The sequence below is a fragment of the Piliocolobus tephrosceles genome, chromosome X (genome assembly GCF_002776525.5).
Source record: "Piliocolobus tephrosceles isolate RC106 chromosome X, ASM277652v3, whole genome shotgun sequence".
Taxonomy (NCBI): domain Eukaryota; kingdom Metazoa; phylum Chordata; class Mammalia; order Primates; family Cercopithecidae; genus Piliocolobus; species Piliocolobus tephrosceles.
In genome coordinates, this window is record NC_045455.1 from 64,783,242 (window position 1) to 64,801,727 (window position 18,486).

The window sequence follows — 18,486 nt, forward strand, 5'->3', positions numbered from 1 at the left end:
ATTTATTATTTATTTATTTATTTATTAGATGGAGTCTCACTCTGTTGCCCAGGCTGGAGTGCAGTGGTGTGATCTTGGCTCACTGCAACCTCTGCCTCCCGGGTTCAAGCGATTCTCCTGCCTCAGCGTCCTGAGTAGCTGAGACTACAAGCGTGTGCCACATGCCTGGCTAATTTTTTGTATTTTCAGTAGAGACCGGGTTTCACTGTGTTAGTCAGGATGGTCTTGATCTCCTGACCTCGTGATCTGCCTGCCTTGGCCTCTCAGAGTGCTGAGCTTACAGGCGTGAACCACCGCGCCCAGCCTGTTTTATTTCTTTTAGGACTTGAGGATATGTGAAAGTGCCAAAGAAAAGTCAACCATAAAAATTACATTAGTTCTATTAGGATTAAAGGCTATTTCAATGCCTTTTTTTCGAGTGTAGAAAACAGAAATACTGAAATGTACAAGGGGTGGCTGTCCTAAGTTTGATGTTTGTTTCATTCAGTTTGTCTACAATCTAATCACAGCTATTTTCTTAAGTTTTCAGTTGTACTATTTGGTTGGCATTAAATATAGCGGAGGCGTTTTCTGAATCTCACATCAAACTTGTGAAGTAAACAGAGTATAAGAGACCAGCAGAGAAGTAGGAAGGAGAATAATTAGATGTACGCAGGGAACTCCTGGAAATCTGCTCTCTCATAGTTCACAGCATAGAAACACAGTAGAAGGAATGGGGATATGTAGAAATTATTGAGTGAAATTGAATTTGTCATGGAAGAATTTCAAATATTGAGGTGGAGAGACAATTCTGCATTTTCTCCTTTTTTATTATAGACCATCAGGTTTAAATCCTACTTGCTGAGCATGGGAATAGCTAACCCAGTTACCAGAGAAACCTACGGCTCGGGCACACAGTACCACATGCAACTGGCCAAACAGCTGGCTGGAATATTGCAGGTGCCTTTAGAGGTAAAAATTAAACCTACATTTTTTTTAAAACTATGTGGAATTAGCCGTGTGTCATCAGAAGTGTTAAAAAGAGCATAACTCCTTTCATGATGTGGTTATTGTCAACTGAGATTTTTTTTTTTTCTTTCAGGTGTATTAAATAAGTTCACTGTGCTTATTATTCTTTGTAATTTTCTAATTTGTTTTTAATTTTCATTTTTGACATCTATAACTTTCTAAATCTATTTGATATGAAGTTTTCCTTATTTTTAAAAAGGAAATATATGATCTTTCTCTGAATAGATATATTTCCATACATCTAGTCTTTACTATTTAGTACTATTAATCATTCCATAATACAGATTCATCTTCTAGTCTGATAGTATTCAGGGAATCAAAAGTTTATTAAAGCACTTATATTAAAAAAGATTTCAAACCTCTGCCAAATAGAATAGTATAATAAATCCTCAGCCATCATCCAGCTTCTTCTGTAAACCAGCCTCCACTCAAAATTATATGAAAGCAAATCCCAGACATCACATCACTTTATCTGTAAACATTTCAGTATGTAACTCTAATGATAAAGACTCCTTTAAATACAACTATAATCCCATTTCATAATCTAAAAAATTAAAATAATTTCTTAATGTTATCTAATATCTAGTGTTCACATTTTCTTTTCCACCACCGTACCCGGCTAATTTTTTGTATTTTTGGTAGAGATGGGGTTTCACCATGGTCTCGATCTCCTGACCTCGTGATCCGCTCGCCTCAGCCTACCAAAGTGCTACATTTTCTTTTTTTTTTTTCTTAAGATAGAGTCTCACTCTTGTCGCCCAATCTGGAGCACAGTGGCACAATCTCAGCTCACTGCAACCTCTGCCTCCCGGGTTCAAGCAATTCTCCTGCCTCAGCCTCCTGAGAGGCTGGGATTACAGGCGCCCACCACCACGCCCAGCTAATTGTTTTATATTTTTAGTAGAGATGGAGTTTCACCATGTTGGCCAGGCTAGTCTCGAACTCCTGACCTCAGTTGATCCCCCCCCCGCCTTGGCCTCCCAAAGTGCTGGGATTACAGGTGTGAGCCACCGAGCCCGCCTAGTATTCACATTTTCCCTTACAGTTGGTCTGTTTCAATCAGGATTCATTGCAGTTTGTTGATTTGTTTCAAATGTTTGTTTGTTTGTTTGTTTTTAATTTCATGGGTTCTTTCTCCGGCCTCTCTTACCTCCCACCCCACAATGTGTTTCCTGAAGAAATTAGTTGTTTAGATTACAGAGTGTGCTTTTCCTGTCCTATGTATTTCCTATAAACTGGTATTTATAAGAAAGGTTTGTTAGGGTTTTTAAAAATTATTATTGCAAGACTATTTCATAGAGGCTATTGTGTACTTCCATCAAGAGATACATAATGTCCGATTGTCTTTTTTTAAATTTAAAAAAAATTTTTTGTGGTGCTAACAGCCATTGAGTCATTACCTAGATCTGTTATTTCATTGGAGGTTGCAAAATGGTAATAGTCTTATTTAATTCTATACTTTTTTCATTTATTAGCTGGAGTAAGTTAAAACTTTTAAATGTATTTTTTGAAACATGGTGTAGAGCCCCTTTTTTCATTTAAGTAAATGTTAAAATGGTAATGAGGCCGGGCATAATGGCTCATGCCTGTAATCCCAGCACTTTGGGAGGCTAAGGTGAGCAGATCATTTGAGGACAGAAATTTGAGACCAGCCCAGCCAACATGGTGAAACCCTGTCCCTACTAAAAATACAAAAGATACAAAAACCCTGTCCCTACTAAAAATACAAATTAGCCAGTCGTGGTGGTACATGCCTGTAGTACCAGCTACTCAGGAGGCTGAGGCAGGAGAATTGCTTGAACCCAGAGGCAGAGGTTGCAGTGAGCCAAGACTGCACCACTGCATTCTGGCCTGGGTGACAGAGAGAAACTCCATCTCAAAAAAATAAAAATAAAAATAAAAAATTAAAGTGGTAATGAATTAAAATGCAAGTATTGAATCTGAACTGCTTTGTGGTATCTGAATAGGTTCTCCTTTGTATAAATAAAGTTTTTTATAAACTTCTTAAAAATTTTTATGATGTCTGATTTCACTGTGATTATGATTTCTGTTAAGAAATGCTAACTGGTGTAATTGTAACATAATACTTTTTTTAAAATTTCATATTTTAACAGGAACGAGGGGGAATAATGTCACTCACGGAGGTGTACTGCTTAGTAAACCGAGCTCGAGGAATGGAAGTAAGAATAGAAAATTTAAATATTCTTTTAACTAAATATAGACTTTCTTAATACAAATTCCGAATACAATTTGAGGAAGGGTTGTGAATATCAAAGCTATTTTGAGAAGCACTGTGGTACAGTGAAAAGAATACTGCCCTGGGATCTAGGAGGTAGATTCTTTTCTTGGTTTTGATAGTGATTTGCTTAGTGACTTAGTGACCTTCAGTAGCTTACTTAACATCTCTGAGACTCAGTTTTCCTTCTTCTTCTTTTTTTATTTTTATTTTTTGCTATTCAAAACTTTTTCTATTTTTCTTTATAATTGACGCAATAATTGTACATATTCATGGGGTACTATATGGTGTTTCAGTGCATGTATACATTGCATAATGATAAAATTAGGGTGTATTAGTCCATTTTCACGCTGTTGATAAAGACATACCTGAGACCGGGCAATTTTTAAAGAATTTTTGAAGAAAGACAAAAGAAAGAGGTTTAATTGGACTCACAGTTCCACATGGCTGGGGAGGCCTCAGAATCATGGCGGAAGGCAAGGAGGAGCAAGTCACATCTTATGTGGATGGTGGCAGGCAAAGAGAGCTTATGCAGGCAACTCCTATTTTTAAAACCATCAGATCTCATGAGACACATTCACTAACACCAGAACAGCACAGGAAGGACCGATCCCCATAATTCAATCATCTCCCACCAGGTCCCTCGAACAATACGTGGGAACTGTGGAAGCTACAAGATGAGATTTGGGTGGGGACACAGAGCCAAACCATATCACAGGGCAATGAAGATATTCATCACTTTAAACATTTATCATTTCTTTCTGGTAATAACATTAAAAATCCTCTCTTGTCTGTCATATGCAGCCATAAAAAAGAGTGAGATAATTCTTTTGTGGAAACATGGATGGAGCTGGAGGCTATTATCCTTAGCAAACTAGTGCAGGAACAGAAAGCCAAATACCCATATTCTCACTTATAAGTGGGAGCTAAATGATGAGAGCTTATGAACACAAAGAAGGAACAATAAACACTGGAATGTACTTGAGGGTAGAGACTAGAGGGAGGGAGAGGAGCAAAACAGATAACTATTGGGTACTGGGCTTAATATTGATACCTAGGCAATGAAATAATCTGCATAGCAAACCCTAGTGACACGAGTTTATCTGTGTAGCATACTTTCACATGTACCCCCTAATCTAAAATAAACATTTTTCAAAAAACAGAGATAGAATCAACCTAAGTGTCCATCAGTGATGAACGGATAAAGAAAATGTCAGATACATACAAATGGAATACAATTCAGTCATAAATAAGGGATGAAATCACATCCTTTGCAGCAACATGGAGAAATTGGAAGTCCTTATGTTAAGTGAAGTAAGCCAGACACAGAAAGACAAATATTGCATGTTCTCACTCATGTGGGAGCTAAAACAGCTAATCTCACTGAAGTAGAGAATAGATGATAGATATCAGAGACTGGGAAAGGTGTATAGGTAGGAGCGGGGAAGAAGAAAGGTTGGTTAATAGGTACATACATACGTTAGAAGGAATAAATTCTAATGTTCAATAGCAGAGTAGGGAGGCAACAATGTATTGTATATTTCAAAGTAGCTAGAAGGGAGGACTTGAAATGTTCCTAAAACATAGACATGATAAATACTTCAGGTAATAGGTACCCCCAAATACCCTGACTTGATCATTACATATTTTAAGCATGTGCATTAATAAAAATAGCCCCTGTACGTTATAAATATGTAAGATATTATGTATCAATAAAAAGTACTTGGGGCTGGGCATCGTAGTTCACACCTGTAATCCCAGCACTTTGGGAGGCTGAGGCTGGCGGATTGTCTGAGGTCAGGCGTTCGAGACCAGTCTGGCCAACATGGTGAAACCCCATCTCTACTAAAAATACAAAAAAATTATCTGGGTGTGGTGGCATGTGCCTGTACTCCCAGCTACTCAGGAGGCTGAGGCAGGAGAATTGCTTGAACCAGGGAGGTAGAGGTTACAGTGAGTCGAGATTGTGCCATTGCACTCTAGCCTGGGGGACAGAGCAAAATTCCATCTCAAAAAAAAAAAAAAAAAGTACTCAGAAACAGAAAAAAAGAGAATACCCTGCATTGTCATTATCTAGTCACTCTGTAATATAGCAGCAGAACTCATGCTTCCTGTCTAACTGTAACTTTGTATCTGTTGACCAACCTCTCTCCATCCCCCGCTCCCACCTACCCTCCCCAGCCTCTGATAGCCACTCTTCTCTCTGCTTCTATGAGATCAACTTTTTTAAGATTCTACGTGTAAGTGAGATCAAGTGATGTTGTCTTGCTATGTCTAGCTTATTTCACTTAACATAATATCCTCCGGGTTCATCCATGTTGCTGCAAATGAAAGGATTTTACTCTGTTTTGTGCTGAATAGTATTTCATTGTATGTATGTACCACATTTTTTTTTTTTACCTTTAAAATTTTTGTTCTGTTTTGTATTTTTGAGACAGAGTATCACTCTGTAGAGTGCAGTGGCACAACCTCGGCTCACTGAAATCTCTGCCTCCCGGCTTCAAACAACTCTTGTGCTTCAGTTTCTCAAGTTGCTGGGATTACAGCCGTGTGCTGTCACCACATCAGGATGTAATGTGTGATGTAAACCACATCAGGAGAATTTTCATACTTTTAGTAGAATCAGGGTTTCCCCATGTTGGCCAAACTGGTCTTGAACTCCTGACCTCAGGTGATCTACCCACTTCGGCCTTCCAAACAAAGTGCTGGGATTACAGGCATGAGCTGCCATGCCCAGCCCCCACATTTTTATTTTTTCTTTTTTATGGATACATAATAGTTGTACATATTTATGGGGTACATGTGAAATTTTTATACAAGCATATGTGTAATGACCAAATCAGAGAAATCAGGGGTCTGTCACCTCCAGTATTTATTATTTCTTTGTGTTAGGAACATTCCAATTCCACTTTTGTAGTTACTTTGAAATATAAAATAGGGCTGGGCACAGTGGCTCACACCTGTAATCCCAGCACTTTGGGAGGTTGAGGCAGGCAGATTGCCTGAGGTCAGGAGTTCAAGACCATCCTGGCCAACATGGCGAAACCCCGTCTCTACTAAAAATACAAAAATTAACTGGGCTTGGTGGTAGGCACCTGTAATCCCAGCTACTTAGGAGGCTGAGGCAGGAGACTCCCTTAAACTAGGGAGGTGGAGATTGCAGTGAGCCAAGATCATGCCACTGCACTCCAGCCTGGGCAACAGAGCGAGACGGCGTCTCAAAAAATAAATTAATTAAAAAAAAAAGAAATACAATAGATTATTGTTAACTATAGTTGCCCTATTGTACTACTGAATGCTATTATCTTATTCCCCCCCTTTTTTTTTTGAGACGGAGGCTTACTCTTGTCACCCAGCCTGGAGTGCAGTGGCACAACCTCAGCTCACTGCAACCTCCACCTCCCTGGTTCAAGCAATCCTCCGGCCTCAGTGTCCCAAGTAACTCGGAATTACAGGCGACCGCCACCACGCCTAGTTAATTTTTGTAGTTTTAGTAGAGACGGGGTTTCTCCATGTTGGCCAGGCTGGTCTCAAACTCCTGACGCCAGGTGATCCACCCACCTTGGCCTCCCAAAGTGCTGGGATTATAGGCATGGGCCACTGCGTCTGGCCTCTTACTCCTTCTAATTGTATTTTTGCACCCATTAAACCAACCTTCTTTATCCCTCCTTCCCCACTACTCTTCCCACCCTCTAATGGCCATTTTTCTACTCTCTGTCTGCATGAAATCAATTTTTTTAACTCCCACATATGAGTGAGAACATGTGATATTTGTCTTTCTGTGCTAGCTTACTTCACTCAACAGTGTCTTCCAGTTCCGTCCATGTTGTTGCAAATGATGTTGACTGTTGTGAAGAGTGCTGCGATAAACATAGGAGTACAGATTTCTCTTTGATATACTCCTTTCCTTTCTTTTGGATATATACCCACAGTGGGATTGCTGGATCATGTGATAGTTGTATTTCCAGTTTTTTGAGAAATCACCATAGTGTTTTTCATAGTGGCTGTACTAATTTACCTTCCCACCAACAATGTGTAAGAGTTCCCCTTTGTCCACACCCTTGCCAGCATTTAGGGAGCCAGTTTTCTTACCTTTAATATAAGGATTTGGACTGAATGAAACTGTTAAGCTCTAATATTTTCTGTTTGTATTGTGATAAATAAAGTTGTTCAGGAAGCCCTTCCTCTGCAATAGTTAATTCTTTTGAATCAACTCAGTTGGAACAAGTTGCCTTGTAGATAATGGAGAAGGAAAGCTGCCCTGCCCCTTTGGCTGGGTATCAGCAGTGGCTATTATTCTTCAGCTGTCCTTGCTCCTTCACATCCAGATGTCCTTGGCCTCCAAGGTTCTGTCTAGGTATTCTTTGTGCCCCGACAGTCACCTCCATGCAAATGGCCCACCCAGTCCCATGAGTTAAGCCCCTGGTCTGTGTTTTTATCTGATCATAGCTACCATTAGTTAGTACTTACCATCCACTGGACGCTCTGCACGTGTTACCTCGTTTATCCTCCCAATAACTCAAGTGACGTGGCTACTTTTACTGTAGGGGATAATTTGGAGAATAGGAAATTGAAACTTAGAAAGATGAAATAACTTGAGGCCACAGGCAGAGACAGTGGTTTGACAGGTATTTGGATCTAGGCTGGACTGGTTCTGGGGCCATCCTGTGGGACTGAAAGCTGTGCTTGTCATCACCACACTATGCTGATTTGTTAAGGCTGCACTGTCCAAAATGATAGCCACATCATGTGCTGACTGGGGACTTGAAATGTAGTTAATCCAAATCAAGATATGCTGCAAGTGTAAAAATGCACCAGATTTAGAAGCCTTCGTACAAAATAAGGAAATGTTAAATATCTCATTAATAATTTTTTGTATTGATTATATGTTGAATTGGTTCTATGTTCAATCTATTGGACTAAATAAAATATATGCATTAAAATTAATTTCGTGTGTTTCTTTTTACTCTTTTTTTTTTTTTTTTTTTTTGAGATGGAGTCTTGCTCTGTCGCCCAGGTTAGAATGCATGGTGCGATCTCAGCTCACTGCAAACTCTACCTCCTGGGTTCAAGCAATTCACCTGCCTCAGCCTCTCAAGTAGCTGGGATTACAGGCACCCGCCACCGTGCCCGGCTAATTTTTGTATTTTTAGTAGAGACAGGGTTTCATCATGTTAGCCAGGCCGGTCTCGAATTCCTGACCTTGTGATCCACCTGCCTCAGCCTCCCAAAGTGCTGGGATTACAGATGTGAGCCACCGCGCCTGGCCTCTTTTTACTTTTTTAATGTGGCTGCTATAAAATTTACAATGATATATGTGGCATGCATATTTTACTGGGTAGCACAGGTTTAATGAATAGAAGTCTTTGGTTCCTTTGTCAATCTTGTTTGCTTTGTAGTGATTAAATCACCTAAAATGTTTGATAAATGGTAATTTTAAAATTTACTCTTCTGTTTTAGTGATCATTACCATTGTATAGCATTACTGGATTTTTTTTTCCCTATTAGTTGCTCTCACCAGAAGATTTAGTGAATGCGTGCAAGATGCTGGAAGCACTGAAATTACCTCTCAGGTAAAGGGACCTCTTCAGGAAGTTTGCCGCCTGCAACCATGATTCTGCATGGGGTAGATGGGAAGGCCCAGCAAAGTTTGCCATCCCTAGTGTCAAGCCAGATTATTGCTTTCTTGAAATTATATTATTTCCTCTTTATCAGGGCTGGGCATGTCCTAACAGGGCTAGGAGTCATACCCTTTTGGATTTGGGGGAATGAGATAAGAATGTGCGTTCTTCCCATGAGGTCAGAATAACTAGCCCCTCTTCCCTTAGACATTTTGTGTTAGTCTCTGGAGATGTTCAGGTGTGAATATTCTTTTCCTTAGGTTTAAAAAAGTAGCCAGGTGGCCGGGTGTGGTGGCTCATACCTGTAATTCCAGCACTTTGGGAGGCCGAGGCGGGCAGATCACCTGAGGTCGGGAGTTCGAGACCAACCTGACCAACATGGAGAAATCCCGTCTCTCCTAAAAATACAAAATTAGCCAGGCGTGGTGGCGCATGTCTGTAATCCCAGTTACTCGGGAGGCTGAGGCGGGAGAATCGCTTGAACCCGGGAGGCGGAGGTTGCGGTGAGCCAAGATCATGCCATTTGCACTCCAGCCTGGGCAACAAGAGCGAAACTCCATCTAAAAGAAAAGCTAGGCATTTTATTTAGCATGTAGATTCTAGTTCATAATTTTATTATCTGTGTATTCATGAGCTGTTTAGGTATGCCATTGTTCCTTGTGTTTGATATGTTTTAAATGTTGTTTTGTTTATTACTGCCCTCATACCTGGGCATAAAAGAAGATATAAAAGATGTGCTGCTTTTCAGCAGTTGGATATCCTAGATAATTCCTGGCTTTGTTCTTGCACCTGTGGTTTTCAGGCTCCGTGTGTTTGACAGTGGCGTCATGGTAATTGAGCTTCAGTCTCACAAGGAAGAGGAAATGGTGGCCTCGGCCCTGGAGACAGTATGTGAAGCCAATTTTCTCCAGTCTTTAGAGCTTGCTACGAAGACCCAAAGGCTTAGCAACTCAAAAAACAGGATTTCCTTTTGAATTTAACTTTACCGAAAAGTAACATTCACACACCCAAATAAAAATGGTTTATCACTAACAATGAATCAGTATTAACCAAAGTCATACATTAAGAGCTTTTTGAAACTTCTTGACACTCTTAACATCTTACATGTAAGGAGAATTAGAATTAGTGAGGTGCTTTCTTTTCTATTAAAACTCAGTGTTGAGAACAGGTTTTTAACTTTATCAGATGTTACAACACAAACTTTTTCTTCCAGTAACACCTACATAAGCAGCTTGATAAAACACCACAAATTTTATGAAAATAATTGCTTCAAAAATATAAAAAGTGACTGTAGTTTAGATGGATTTTACTGGCCAAACTGCCAGTATTACTCATTAGGATGCTTGAAATAGTACTGTCTTCATAGCTTCTATGGTGAGCCTGTATAATTTGAATAACTTCTATTTATTATCTTCTCATTTTCAACTAGATGAAAACCCCAAGACTACAGATATTTCTACCACATATTTTAAACTAAATCTATGTGTAAAGTCCCTTCGCTGGAGCATTAATATGTACTCAGAATTTGTTACATATTCTTTTTCAGAGTATCAAATAATTCTTTTTAGGCTTTAGTACAGTGACTTTGTTACATTATGGAGAGCTTGATCTTGATATTTGAGCCTCTAGTATGTCTCTTCTGGGTCCTTCAACTGTTGTAGGATTAAGCATTAGTTAAGATTTAGTTATAGTGTGAATGTTCTTTGAATTTTAGTAGGACATTCAGTAAATTATTTCTTGCATATACATTCTGCCTACCATTAGAACCCAGAGTGTGTTTAAATTAGTGTCCTAAATTAATTACATTTTTTTTCTGCTGTGCGTTTCTATTAGGTTTCAGAAAAGGGATCCCTAACATCGGAAGAGTTTGCTAAGCTTGTGGGAATGTCTGTCCTCCTAGCCAAAGAAAGGTAAGTACATTACCTTAAAGGACCTTTCATTATCATGTATGTTTGTGTTTCTGCATGGACAGATAATTGTGTGGGTTTTTTTGTTTTCTTTTTTTTTAGGTTGCTGCTTGCAGAGAAGATGGGCCATCTTTGCCGTGATGACTCAGTGGAAGGCCTGCGTTTTTACCCAAATTTATTTATGACACAGAGCTAAGGGTTTTGTATTTAAAATCCTTTTTGTCCATATGCTTGCGTCATGTAGAGGTTGTATGACATTGAGCTAAGAGATAAACACCGATCAACTGAGAATTTATTAGAACTTCACAGTGCAATGTAAATCTCTTTTAATTTCTCACTAAATATGGTCCAGGAAATTTATTTAGGATATGCATAGGAAAATTCAGAAAAGTGAATGCCAATATGAATTTAAAATCATGCTGTAGTTGTGCAGAACCCTCAGAGTTTAACTTGAAATATAGTGGATTTTAACTTGATCCTCAAATCTAATCATTTTATAAAGAAGGGAATTTAGTTTTGCAGAGAATAAAAAGAGAAGTTGCATGTTCAGACAGGTTAGATTATTTTGATGTGACTGAAATTCACTGATTACACATGACAATGTTGGGACACAATATACTGCAGCTTGCTATATGAGGCTTCTCCCAGGGGCTTTTAGAAGCAGTCATAGGCATGTCTTCAACATACCAAATAAAATACCTTTAAAAATGAAATAATTTTATTTGACACGTATATTTATATATATTCTATCTAGTTTCTCTTTGTTTTTTTAAGTGATGATTTCATGACTGGCATTTAAAGAATGCAACTGTGTCATTTTGTTTCCAAATGCTGTGGATTTTGAAACTGAACTAGAGAGCTGTATAGACATGCCCAGAGTTATGATTACAAATTTAGGAGGTAGACAGCTCAGGAATTCCCTGGGTTTGTTGTGCTGGTGGAAAGGCAGAGGGAGCCTTTAAATGGCTTCACAGGAACCTTAGTGTTCTTCTACCTCAAAGCCACAGACAGGAGATCGAAAGTGGAAAAGTAATGTCTCCTTTTCTTTTCCATAAGGAGTTTCAACACTGAACTATAAAATGTCTATCATATTCCAGCAATATTTTTTCTTTGTTCTTTATACTATAAATTGTGAGGAAAAACTACTTCGGTAAGAAGTGTTACTGAGATAACAACAACTGGCTAATATTGCATGTAGATTGCTTAAGTTTTAAAGTGACTGCCTGACTTCACATGTTATTGCTCTACAGCCTCCAGTATGTTGGCATTATCTCAAACTCAGGGACCCCACAGGACAGGAGATGCCCTTTCTGAAACTGAGTTGGAAGTAAAAGGGTGGTGATGGTTTTGGTCAAGCCTGCGGGAGGGAAAGTATTGTATTGGGAGCACCCTTGGAACCAGGAAGAGGGATACCCAGGTTCACACTCTGGAACCCCTAAGACATTGTCAGTGGGTAAGGTGGAGGGCGACTGCCAGAGGCTGCTGCAGTGCCCTCTGGGAAGTGCCAGGGACCCTCAGCTGCAGACCCAGGGGATCCCAATCCCTTGTCCCTGCCTGAAAAGTGGCTATTGCTGTTTCGTGTCCTCCAGTGTCACAGGAAGGCTGTGCCTGAGACATCCCACTTTAGTTTTTGTTTTCCAAACCTGTCACTGACTCTTCATTGTGGTGACGGATCCTCTGGTTCCCCCATTGTTCAGCCTCAGGTTTATTTTGAGGGTAACTCAGTGTCTGACTGCCCAAGTCTTTTAGGGGTTAGTTGGACCATTGTGTAAGCTTGTTTATATGTCTCACCTCTTTCTGGGTGGTACTTACTGTCTCACACTGCTCTGGCAAACTTGTACACACAAACACACACACTCTCTCTCTCTCTCACCTGGCTAAGACTTTTAAAATTATAAAGATAAATAATCTGTTTCACCAGTTGGAGTGAGTTGCAAGGAGGATTGCTGGAGCTACTCGATCTAGTGCTAATGGTTTGGATTCATTACTGCAAACCTACATAATTTAACATATTTATTTACTTTAGTGTGACAACTGATGAAAAGAAATGGAGCAATCCAAATTGTATAAAATGACTTAAGAAGGAAGAAAAGTGACATATAAATATATTTTGCAAATGCCACATTAATTTAAAAATGAGTATGATTGATTTTATTATTTTTAAAGTGGGCATTCGTCACTGTTTCGAGACCTTTGTATGTATTTGTGTATTTTTATCTTTTTTTTCGGGCTATTATTATAAGGTGTGATTTTGGTCCTCTAATGTAGAAGTTATGTTTAAATACAACCAATCAGGCCCTAAGTGCAAAAAAGTTCTGTCTTGGTGCTTATCACTGGCATAATTATTATTTTTTTGTTTTCCTAACTTTGCTCTTAGGAGCATGAACCTCTTTGTAGCTTTATGGTAATGCAATATTTCCAGTCATTTACTGTCAAAAAAATTTTTTACATTGTGTTAGTGAAGATTGTGTTTTCAGGGTTAAATGATTGGTATTAATGTATATAGAGTAAAATTATTACAAAATTTAAAAATGATTTTTCTTGGCATTCTTTTTAAATACTCTGAAAAATATATGCAAATGATAAGCCTTTAATCATACTAAAGCCAGTTATGTTAAGAATTTTTCCTTTGGATTTTATAATTAAGAGTTGCTTATAAATATTTATGACATTGAGCTGTTACTGTTTTCGTTGTCTTAAAAGAATGGGACATGTCATGAACTGGTTTGGTTTTTTAAAAAATTCTTGATGTGAATTCCACTGTTGCCTAACTATGTATATTCAGATGAATGTACTCTTTCTTGTTCCTTGTTACCAGATTAATCTGAGAGAATGTGGATTCATCTTGTCATCATTCTCGTGCTCAAATACTTAAAATGGTTCTTTTGCCCAAAAGTCTCAGAGTCTTCATTTTGGTACAGTGGAGTCACAACTTTAGAAGGTGGTTAGGTTTTAAAGACCGTGCCTAAGGACAAAATTGAGCATGCTCAGAATGGTCCTTGAAAATCTCCTAAATTACCAATGAAGTTCTCTTTGTAGTCTTACAGTTTAAATTCCTGTGGAGTGATACACAGGTATGAATATATTATGCTTATATTAAGTACAAACATACAAACTGCATATCAAGAGTAGATTCTTATAGCATTAATAATTTACATGCATGTGTCTTTTTCCAGTAGGTATGGTTGAATTTATGTAAATTTATTGCTAATCCCATCCCTTACAATCTACAGTATAAGCTGCACAAGGGCAGAGGTTTTTATCTGGTTTGTTCATGGATGTATCTTAAGAGCCAAGAACAGGGCCTGGACACAATAAGCATTCAATAAATATTTACTGAATGAGTGAACGCCGACCTATATTCCTATTTATAATTTGGCTCCACTTTATCCTACTTTAGCTCCCATTCAATTCAATGAAAAATACATTTTTTTGAACATACAGCAATTTTTTGTGAGCAATTTTGTTGGGCACTGGTAGTGGGAGGGGATACAAAGATGAATAAGATACAGCTCTGTCCTTAAGAAAAGGGAGACCTAGTTGGGGAAACAGACATGTAAGTGACTTTCACTGAAGATAGAATGAAGTAAGTACCATGGAAGGGGCATATGTACCATGCTGGGGAGGACAGAAGAAGGAGCCCTTAGTCCTGGTAGAGGGCTTTGTAAGACTTTGTGGGAAAGGAAGAACCTGGTAAACTAGGCTCACAAAGACCAAGAGATTGTCAGTAAGTGGAAGGTGCTGGGAAAAGGGAACAGCAGAGATGTGCCCCTTCCTGCTCCTGGATATTTCCCTTGTCTGTCCAAACCTCCCTTCTTTACTTCTTCCCACTCACCTCCCCTCTCCCATGTCCATCCCCACCAATCTAAATTATATTTTGCTCAATCCTGTCTGCTCTAGAAATGTTTCCAATACATAGCTCTATTATTTCTAAACTCTATAAGAGTTACTGTCTTTTCCTTATGCTTAACTATATTTTGTCTTGTTCTCTTAAATATTGTCTTGATACCATAAGAAAATAGAGAAACTAAGTTTAAGTTCAAAGACTGTCATGTAACATTTCTTTTGAATTCTCACTGACCTAGGTCAGTGACTGTACATGGTAGATTCCTAGTAAAGTATTAACTGAATTGAGTGATTTTTGAATTATAGTACTGAGTCATGCATAAGTTGCCTAGCAAACCAACTCTGTCTTTTACCCTTTTCCCAAGAGGTTTCTCAACCAGACTTGTCAAGGCTTAGCCTGTCTGAGTGAGATCTGCTCTGTCTTACTCAAATATGGCATGGGCCATGTCCATGATGTGGAAAGCACTCTAGAGTAGTTGTTATATACACATGTAAGTTCTTGTTATTATAGTGTGGAAATTGGGCCATTCGTCTTCTTCCTTGTGTCCTGATACGAAATCATGAGTCAGTTACAGCTTTCATCTCAGAGCATTACCCAGAGAAAAAAAGCTCTCTCCATTTGTATAAACGGAGTTATTGAGATAGTGTATAAATTTTATACAATTTGCACAAGATTACTAGCTCAGTACTAACCCAGAAAGAGAACTGAAGGTATTTTGAGAGCCAGATCAGTTATAGTTCAATACTGACCCTACCACTGTTCGTTTGAAAGCTTTTTTTCCTTTCATTTTTATATTGCCTTCTTTTAGAAAACGTTAAACTATATCTTAACTGTCCAATAAAGACAGCAGTACAGTTTGGCAAGAATTCTAATGGAGACAAAATTGACCAATCAGTTCAATAAAGCTGTTATTTAAAATATGACCAAGCATATCACTTGTACCTGGATTTCCACCCTTGAAGAGTAGCTTTTTGGGGAAAAAGTATGTGCCTGAAAGATTAATGCAGAGAAAGTTGCCTCCTGTATGTTTCACTTAATCACTATAATATTTCACAGTAACTATTATATGCCTTCTACAGTGAAGGGAAGGAGGGATTAAGAAATCTACCCAGGTTTGCAGTGTCGGGGCTGGAATTTAGGCTTTATCTAAAAGTGTATCTTTTTACTTGTATACAGTGTAAGTAGGAGGTCCAACTTCATTCTTTTACATGTGGCTATTTGGTTATGCCAGCACCATTAGTTGACCATTAAATGGTCTTGGCACCTTTGTCAAAAAACAATTGACCATATGCTTGCGTATGGGGTTTTTTGTTTCTTTAAAAACTCAATTGACCATAGATGAGTTTCTGAACTTGCATATCTATGTTTTTGCTAATATCACACTGTCTTGATTACTACTGCTTTGCAGTAAGTTCTTTTTTTTTTTTCTTTTTTCTTTTTTTTTTTTTGAGACCATCTCTCACTCTGTCATGCAGGCTGGAGTGCAGTGGCACATTCTCGGCTCACTGCAACCTCCGCCTCCTGAGTTCAAGCAATTCTTCTGCCTCAGCCTCCTGAGTAGCTGGGATTACAGGTGTGTGCCACCATCCCCAGCTAGTTTTTGTTGTTGTTGTTTTTTGATAGAGATGGGTTTTCGCTGCTGGTCAGGCTGGTCTCAAACTCCTGACCTCAAGTGATCCGCCCGCCTTGGCCTCCCAAAGTGCTGGGATTACAGGCATGAACCAGCACACCCAGCCTGCAGTAAATTCTGAAATTGGAAAATGTGAGTCCTCCAAATATGCTCTTCATTTTCAAGATTGTTTTATCCTCTTCTGGGTTCCTTATACTCCCATACAATTTTTTTTTTTTTTTTTTTTTGAGACAGTCTGGTTCTATTGCCCAGGCTGGCGCACAGTGGCACAATCTCGGCTCACTGCAACCTCTCCCTTCCGGGCTCAAACAATCCTCTCACCTCAGCTTCCTGATGGTTGGAACTACAGGTGCACACCACCACACCAGCTAGTTTTTGTACTTTTATAATTCCAATGCCTGCTCTTTCCACTGAGCTTTTGCTTTTAAAACTAAAATGCCAGGGACTGGGTGGTATGTATTTGAAAAATAATCCTAGTGTAAATTAGTGAATGGAAATTAGACTAGATAATTCTACTGGCAGTGAAATTGGATGATCACCTTAAAGTCTTCTTTGAAACTTTGGATGGATTTAATTAGTATTGCTAGAAGTAACTATTTGACAAGATTGGTTGGTCTCACTCTGTCATATAGGCTGGAGTAAAGTGGTGTGATCACTGTTCTCTGTAGCCCCAACCTTGGGCTCAAGTAATTCTCCCACCTCAGCCTCCAGAGTAGCTGGGACAACAGGTACATGCCACCACACCTGGCTAATTTTTTATTTTATTTTTTGAGATGGGGTCTCACCCAGCCTGTGCAGTGGCATCATCTTGGCTCACTGAAGCCTCCACCTGGGTTCAAGTGATCCTCCTGCCTAAGCCTCCCAAGTAGGTGGGACCACAGGCACGTGCCATCACAGCCAGCTAGTATATTCTATTTTTGGTAGAGACGGGGTTTTACCACGATGCCCAGGCTGGTCTTGAACTCTTGAGCTCAAGCGATCCACCCGTCTTGGCCTCCCAAATAATTTCTTATTTATTGTGGCGATGAAGCCTCACTATTTTGCCCAGGCTGGTCCAAAACTACCGGGCTTACGCAATCCTCCTGCCTTGGCTTCCCAAATTGTTGAGATTACAGGCATGAGCCACTGCACCTGGCTGACAAGACAAGTTCTTAGAAAATTTTATACCTCTGGTAACATAAGTAAATACTTGTGCTACCTTTTAAAAAATGAAGTGATAGAGTCAAAGATCTGCAAATCACATATTTTAAAATATTTTTTAAATGAGGTAAAGTTTACAAACTGCAATGCACAGATCTTCAGTCAAACGGGTTTTAACAAATGCTTAGCAAATCCATGTAACTCACACTCCAAACAGTAGAACATATCGGTCGCCGCCTAAAAGTTCCCTCATGCCTCCTTCCAGTCATCCGCTCTCCAGAGGCCACCACTGTGCTTTGATTTCCATTACTGGATATTAGTTTTGCTGTCAAATGGTATATTCTGCATAAAAGAAAAGCAAGTCGTAAACCATACTGCTCATTTACTCAATTTAACAAGCACAGCTGTTAAGGTGGAATCTATCCTCTCATATTTTCCAAAAAACTTAAAACTTTTTATTAAATTTTAGTTTTAGATTTGGGGGTGCATATGCAGGTTTGTTACAAGGGTAATTGCATGTTGCTGAGGTTTGGGCTTCTATTGATCCTGCCACCTAGATAATGAACGTAGTACCCAATAGGATGTTTTTCAGCCCTTGCCCCTTTCCCTCCCTCCCTTGACGTGGAGTCTCCAGTGTCTGTTGTTGCCATCTGTATGTCCACGAGTACCCATTGTTTAAGCTCCCACTTATAAGTGAGAACATACGGTTTTTGGCTTTCTGTTCCACTTAGGATACTGCCCTCCAACTGCGTCCATGTTGCTAAAAATGACGTGATTTTGTTCTTTTTTTATGGCTGCTTAGTATTACGTGGTGTGTATGTACCACATTTTTTCTTTACCCAGTCCACTGTTGATGGGCACCTAGGTTGATTCCATGTCTTTGCTATTGTGAATAGTACTGTGATAAACATAGGAGTGCAGATGTCTTTTTGGCAGAATGATTTATTTTCCTTTGGGGATACACCCAGTAATGGGATTGCTGGGTTGAGTGATAGTTCTGTTTTTAGTTCAGAAATCTCCAAACTGCTTTCCACAGCGGCTGAACTAATTCACATTCCCATTAAAAGAACTTTTAACACTTGCAGAGTTGGGTTTTA

The 18,486-nt window shown here is 39.1% G+C and overlaps 1 protein-coding gene across 3 annotated transcripts in view; it reads left to right on the top strand.

The window, feature by feature from the left end:
* VPS36 (vacuolar protein sorting 36 homolog) overlaps positions 1-14,211 on the top strand; it is a 41,740-nt gene extending 27,529 nt beyond the window's left edge. For 2 of the 3 annotated variants that reach the window (XM_023194025.1, XM_023194022.3), the window contains exons 9-14: positions 817-951; positions 3,123-3,188; positions 8,753-8,817; positions 9,668-9,752; positions 10,699-10,775; positions 10,875-14,211. In XM_023194025.1, coding sequence (XP_023049793.1) covers positions 817-951; positions 3,123-3,188; positions 8,753-8,817; positions 9,668-9,752; positions 10,699-10,775; positions 10,875-10,968 — 522 coding nt within the window. In that variant the 3' untranslated portion in view covers positions 10,969-14,211. The remainder of the gene's footprint in view (positions 1-816; positions 952-3,122; positions 3,189-8,752; positions 8,818-9,667; positions 9,753-10,698; positions 10,776-10,874) is intronic. The other variant, XM_023194024.3, reaches the window with a different exon arrangement.
* The last annotated feature ends 4,275 nt before the right edge of the window (positions 14,212-18,486 follow it).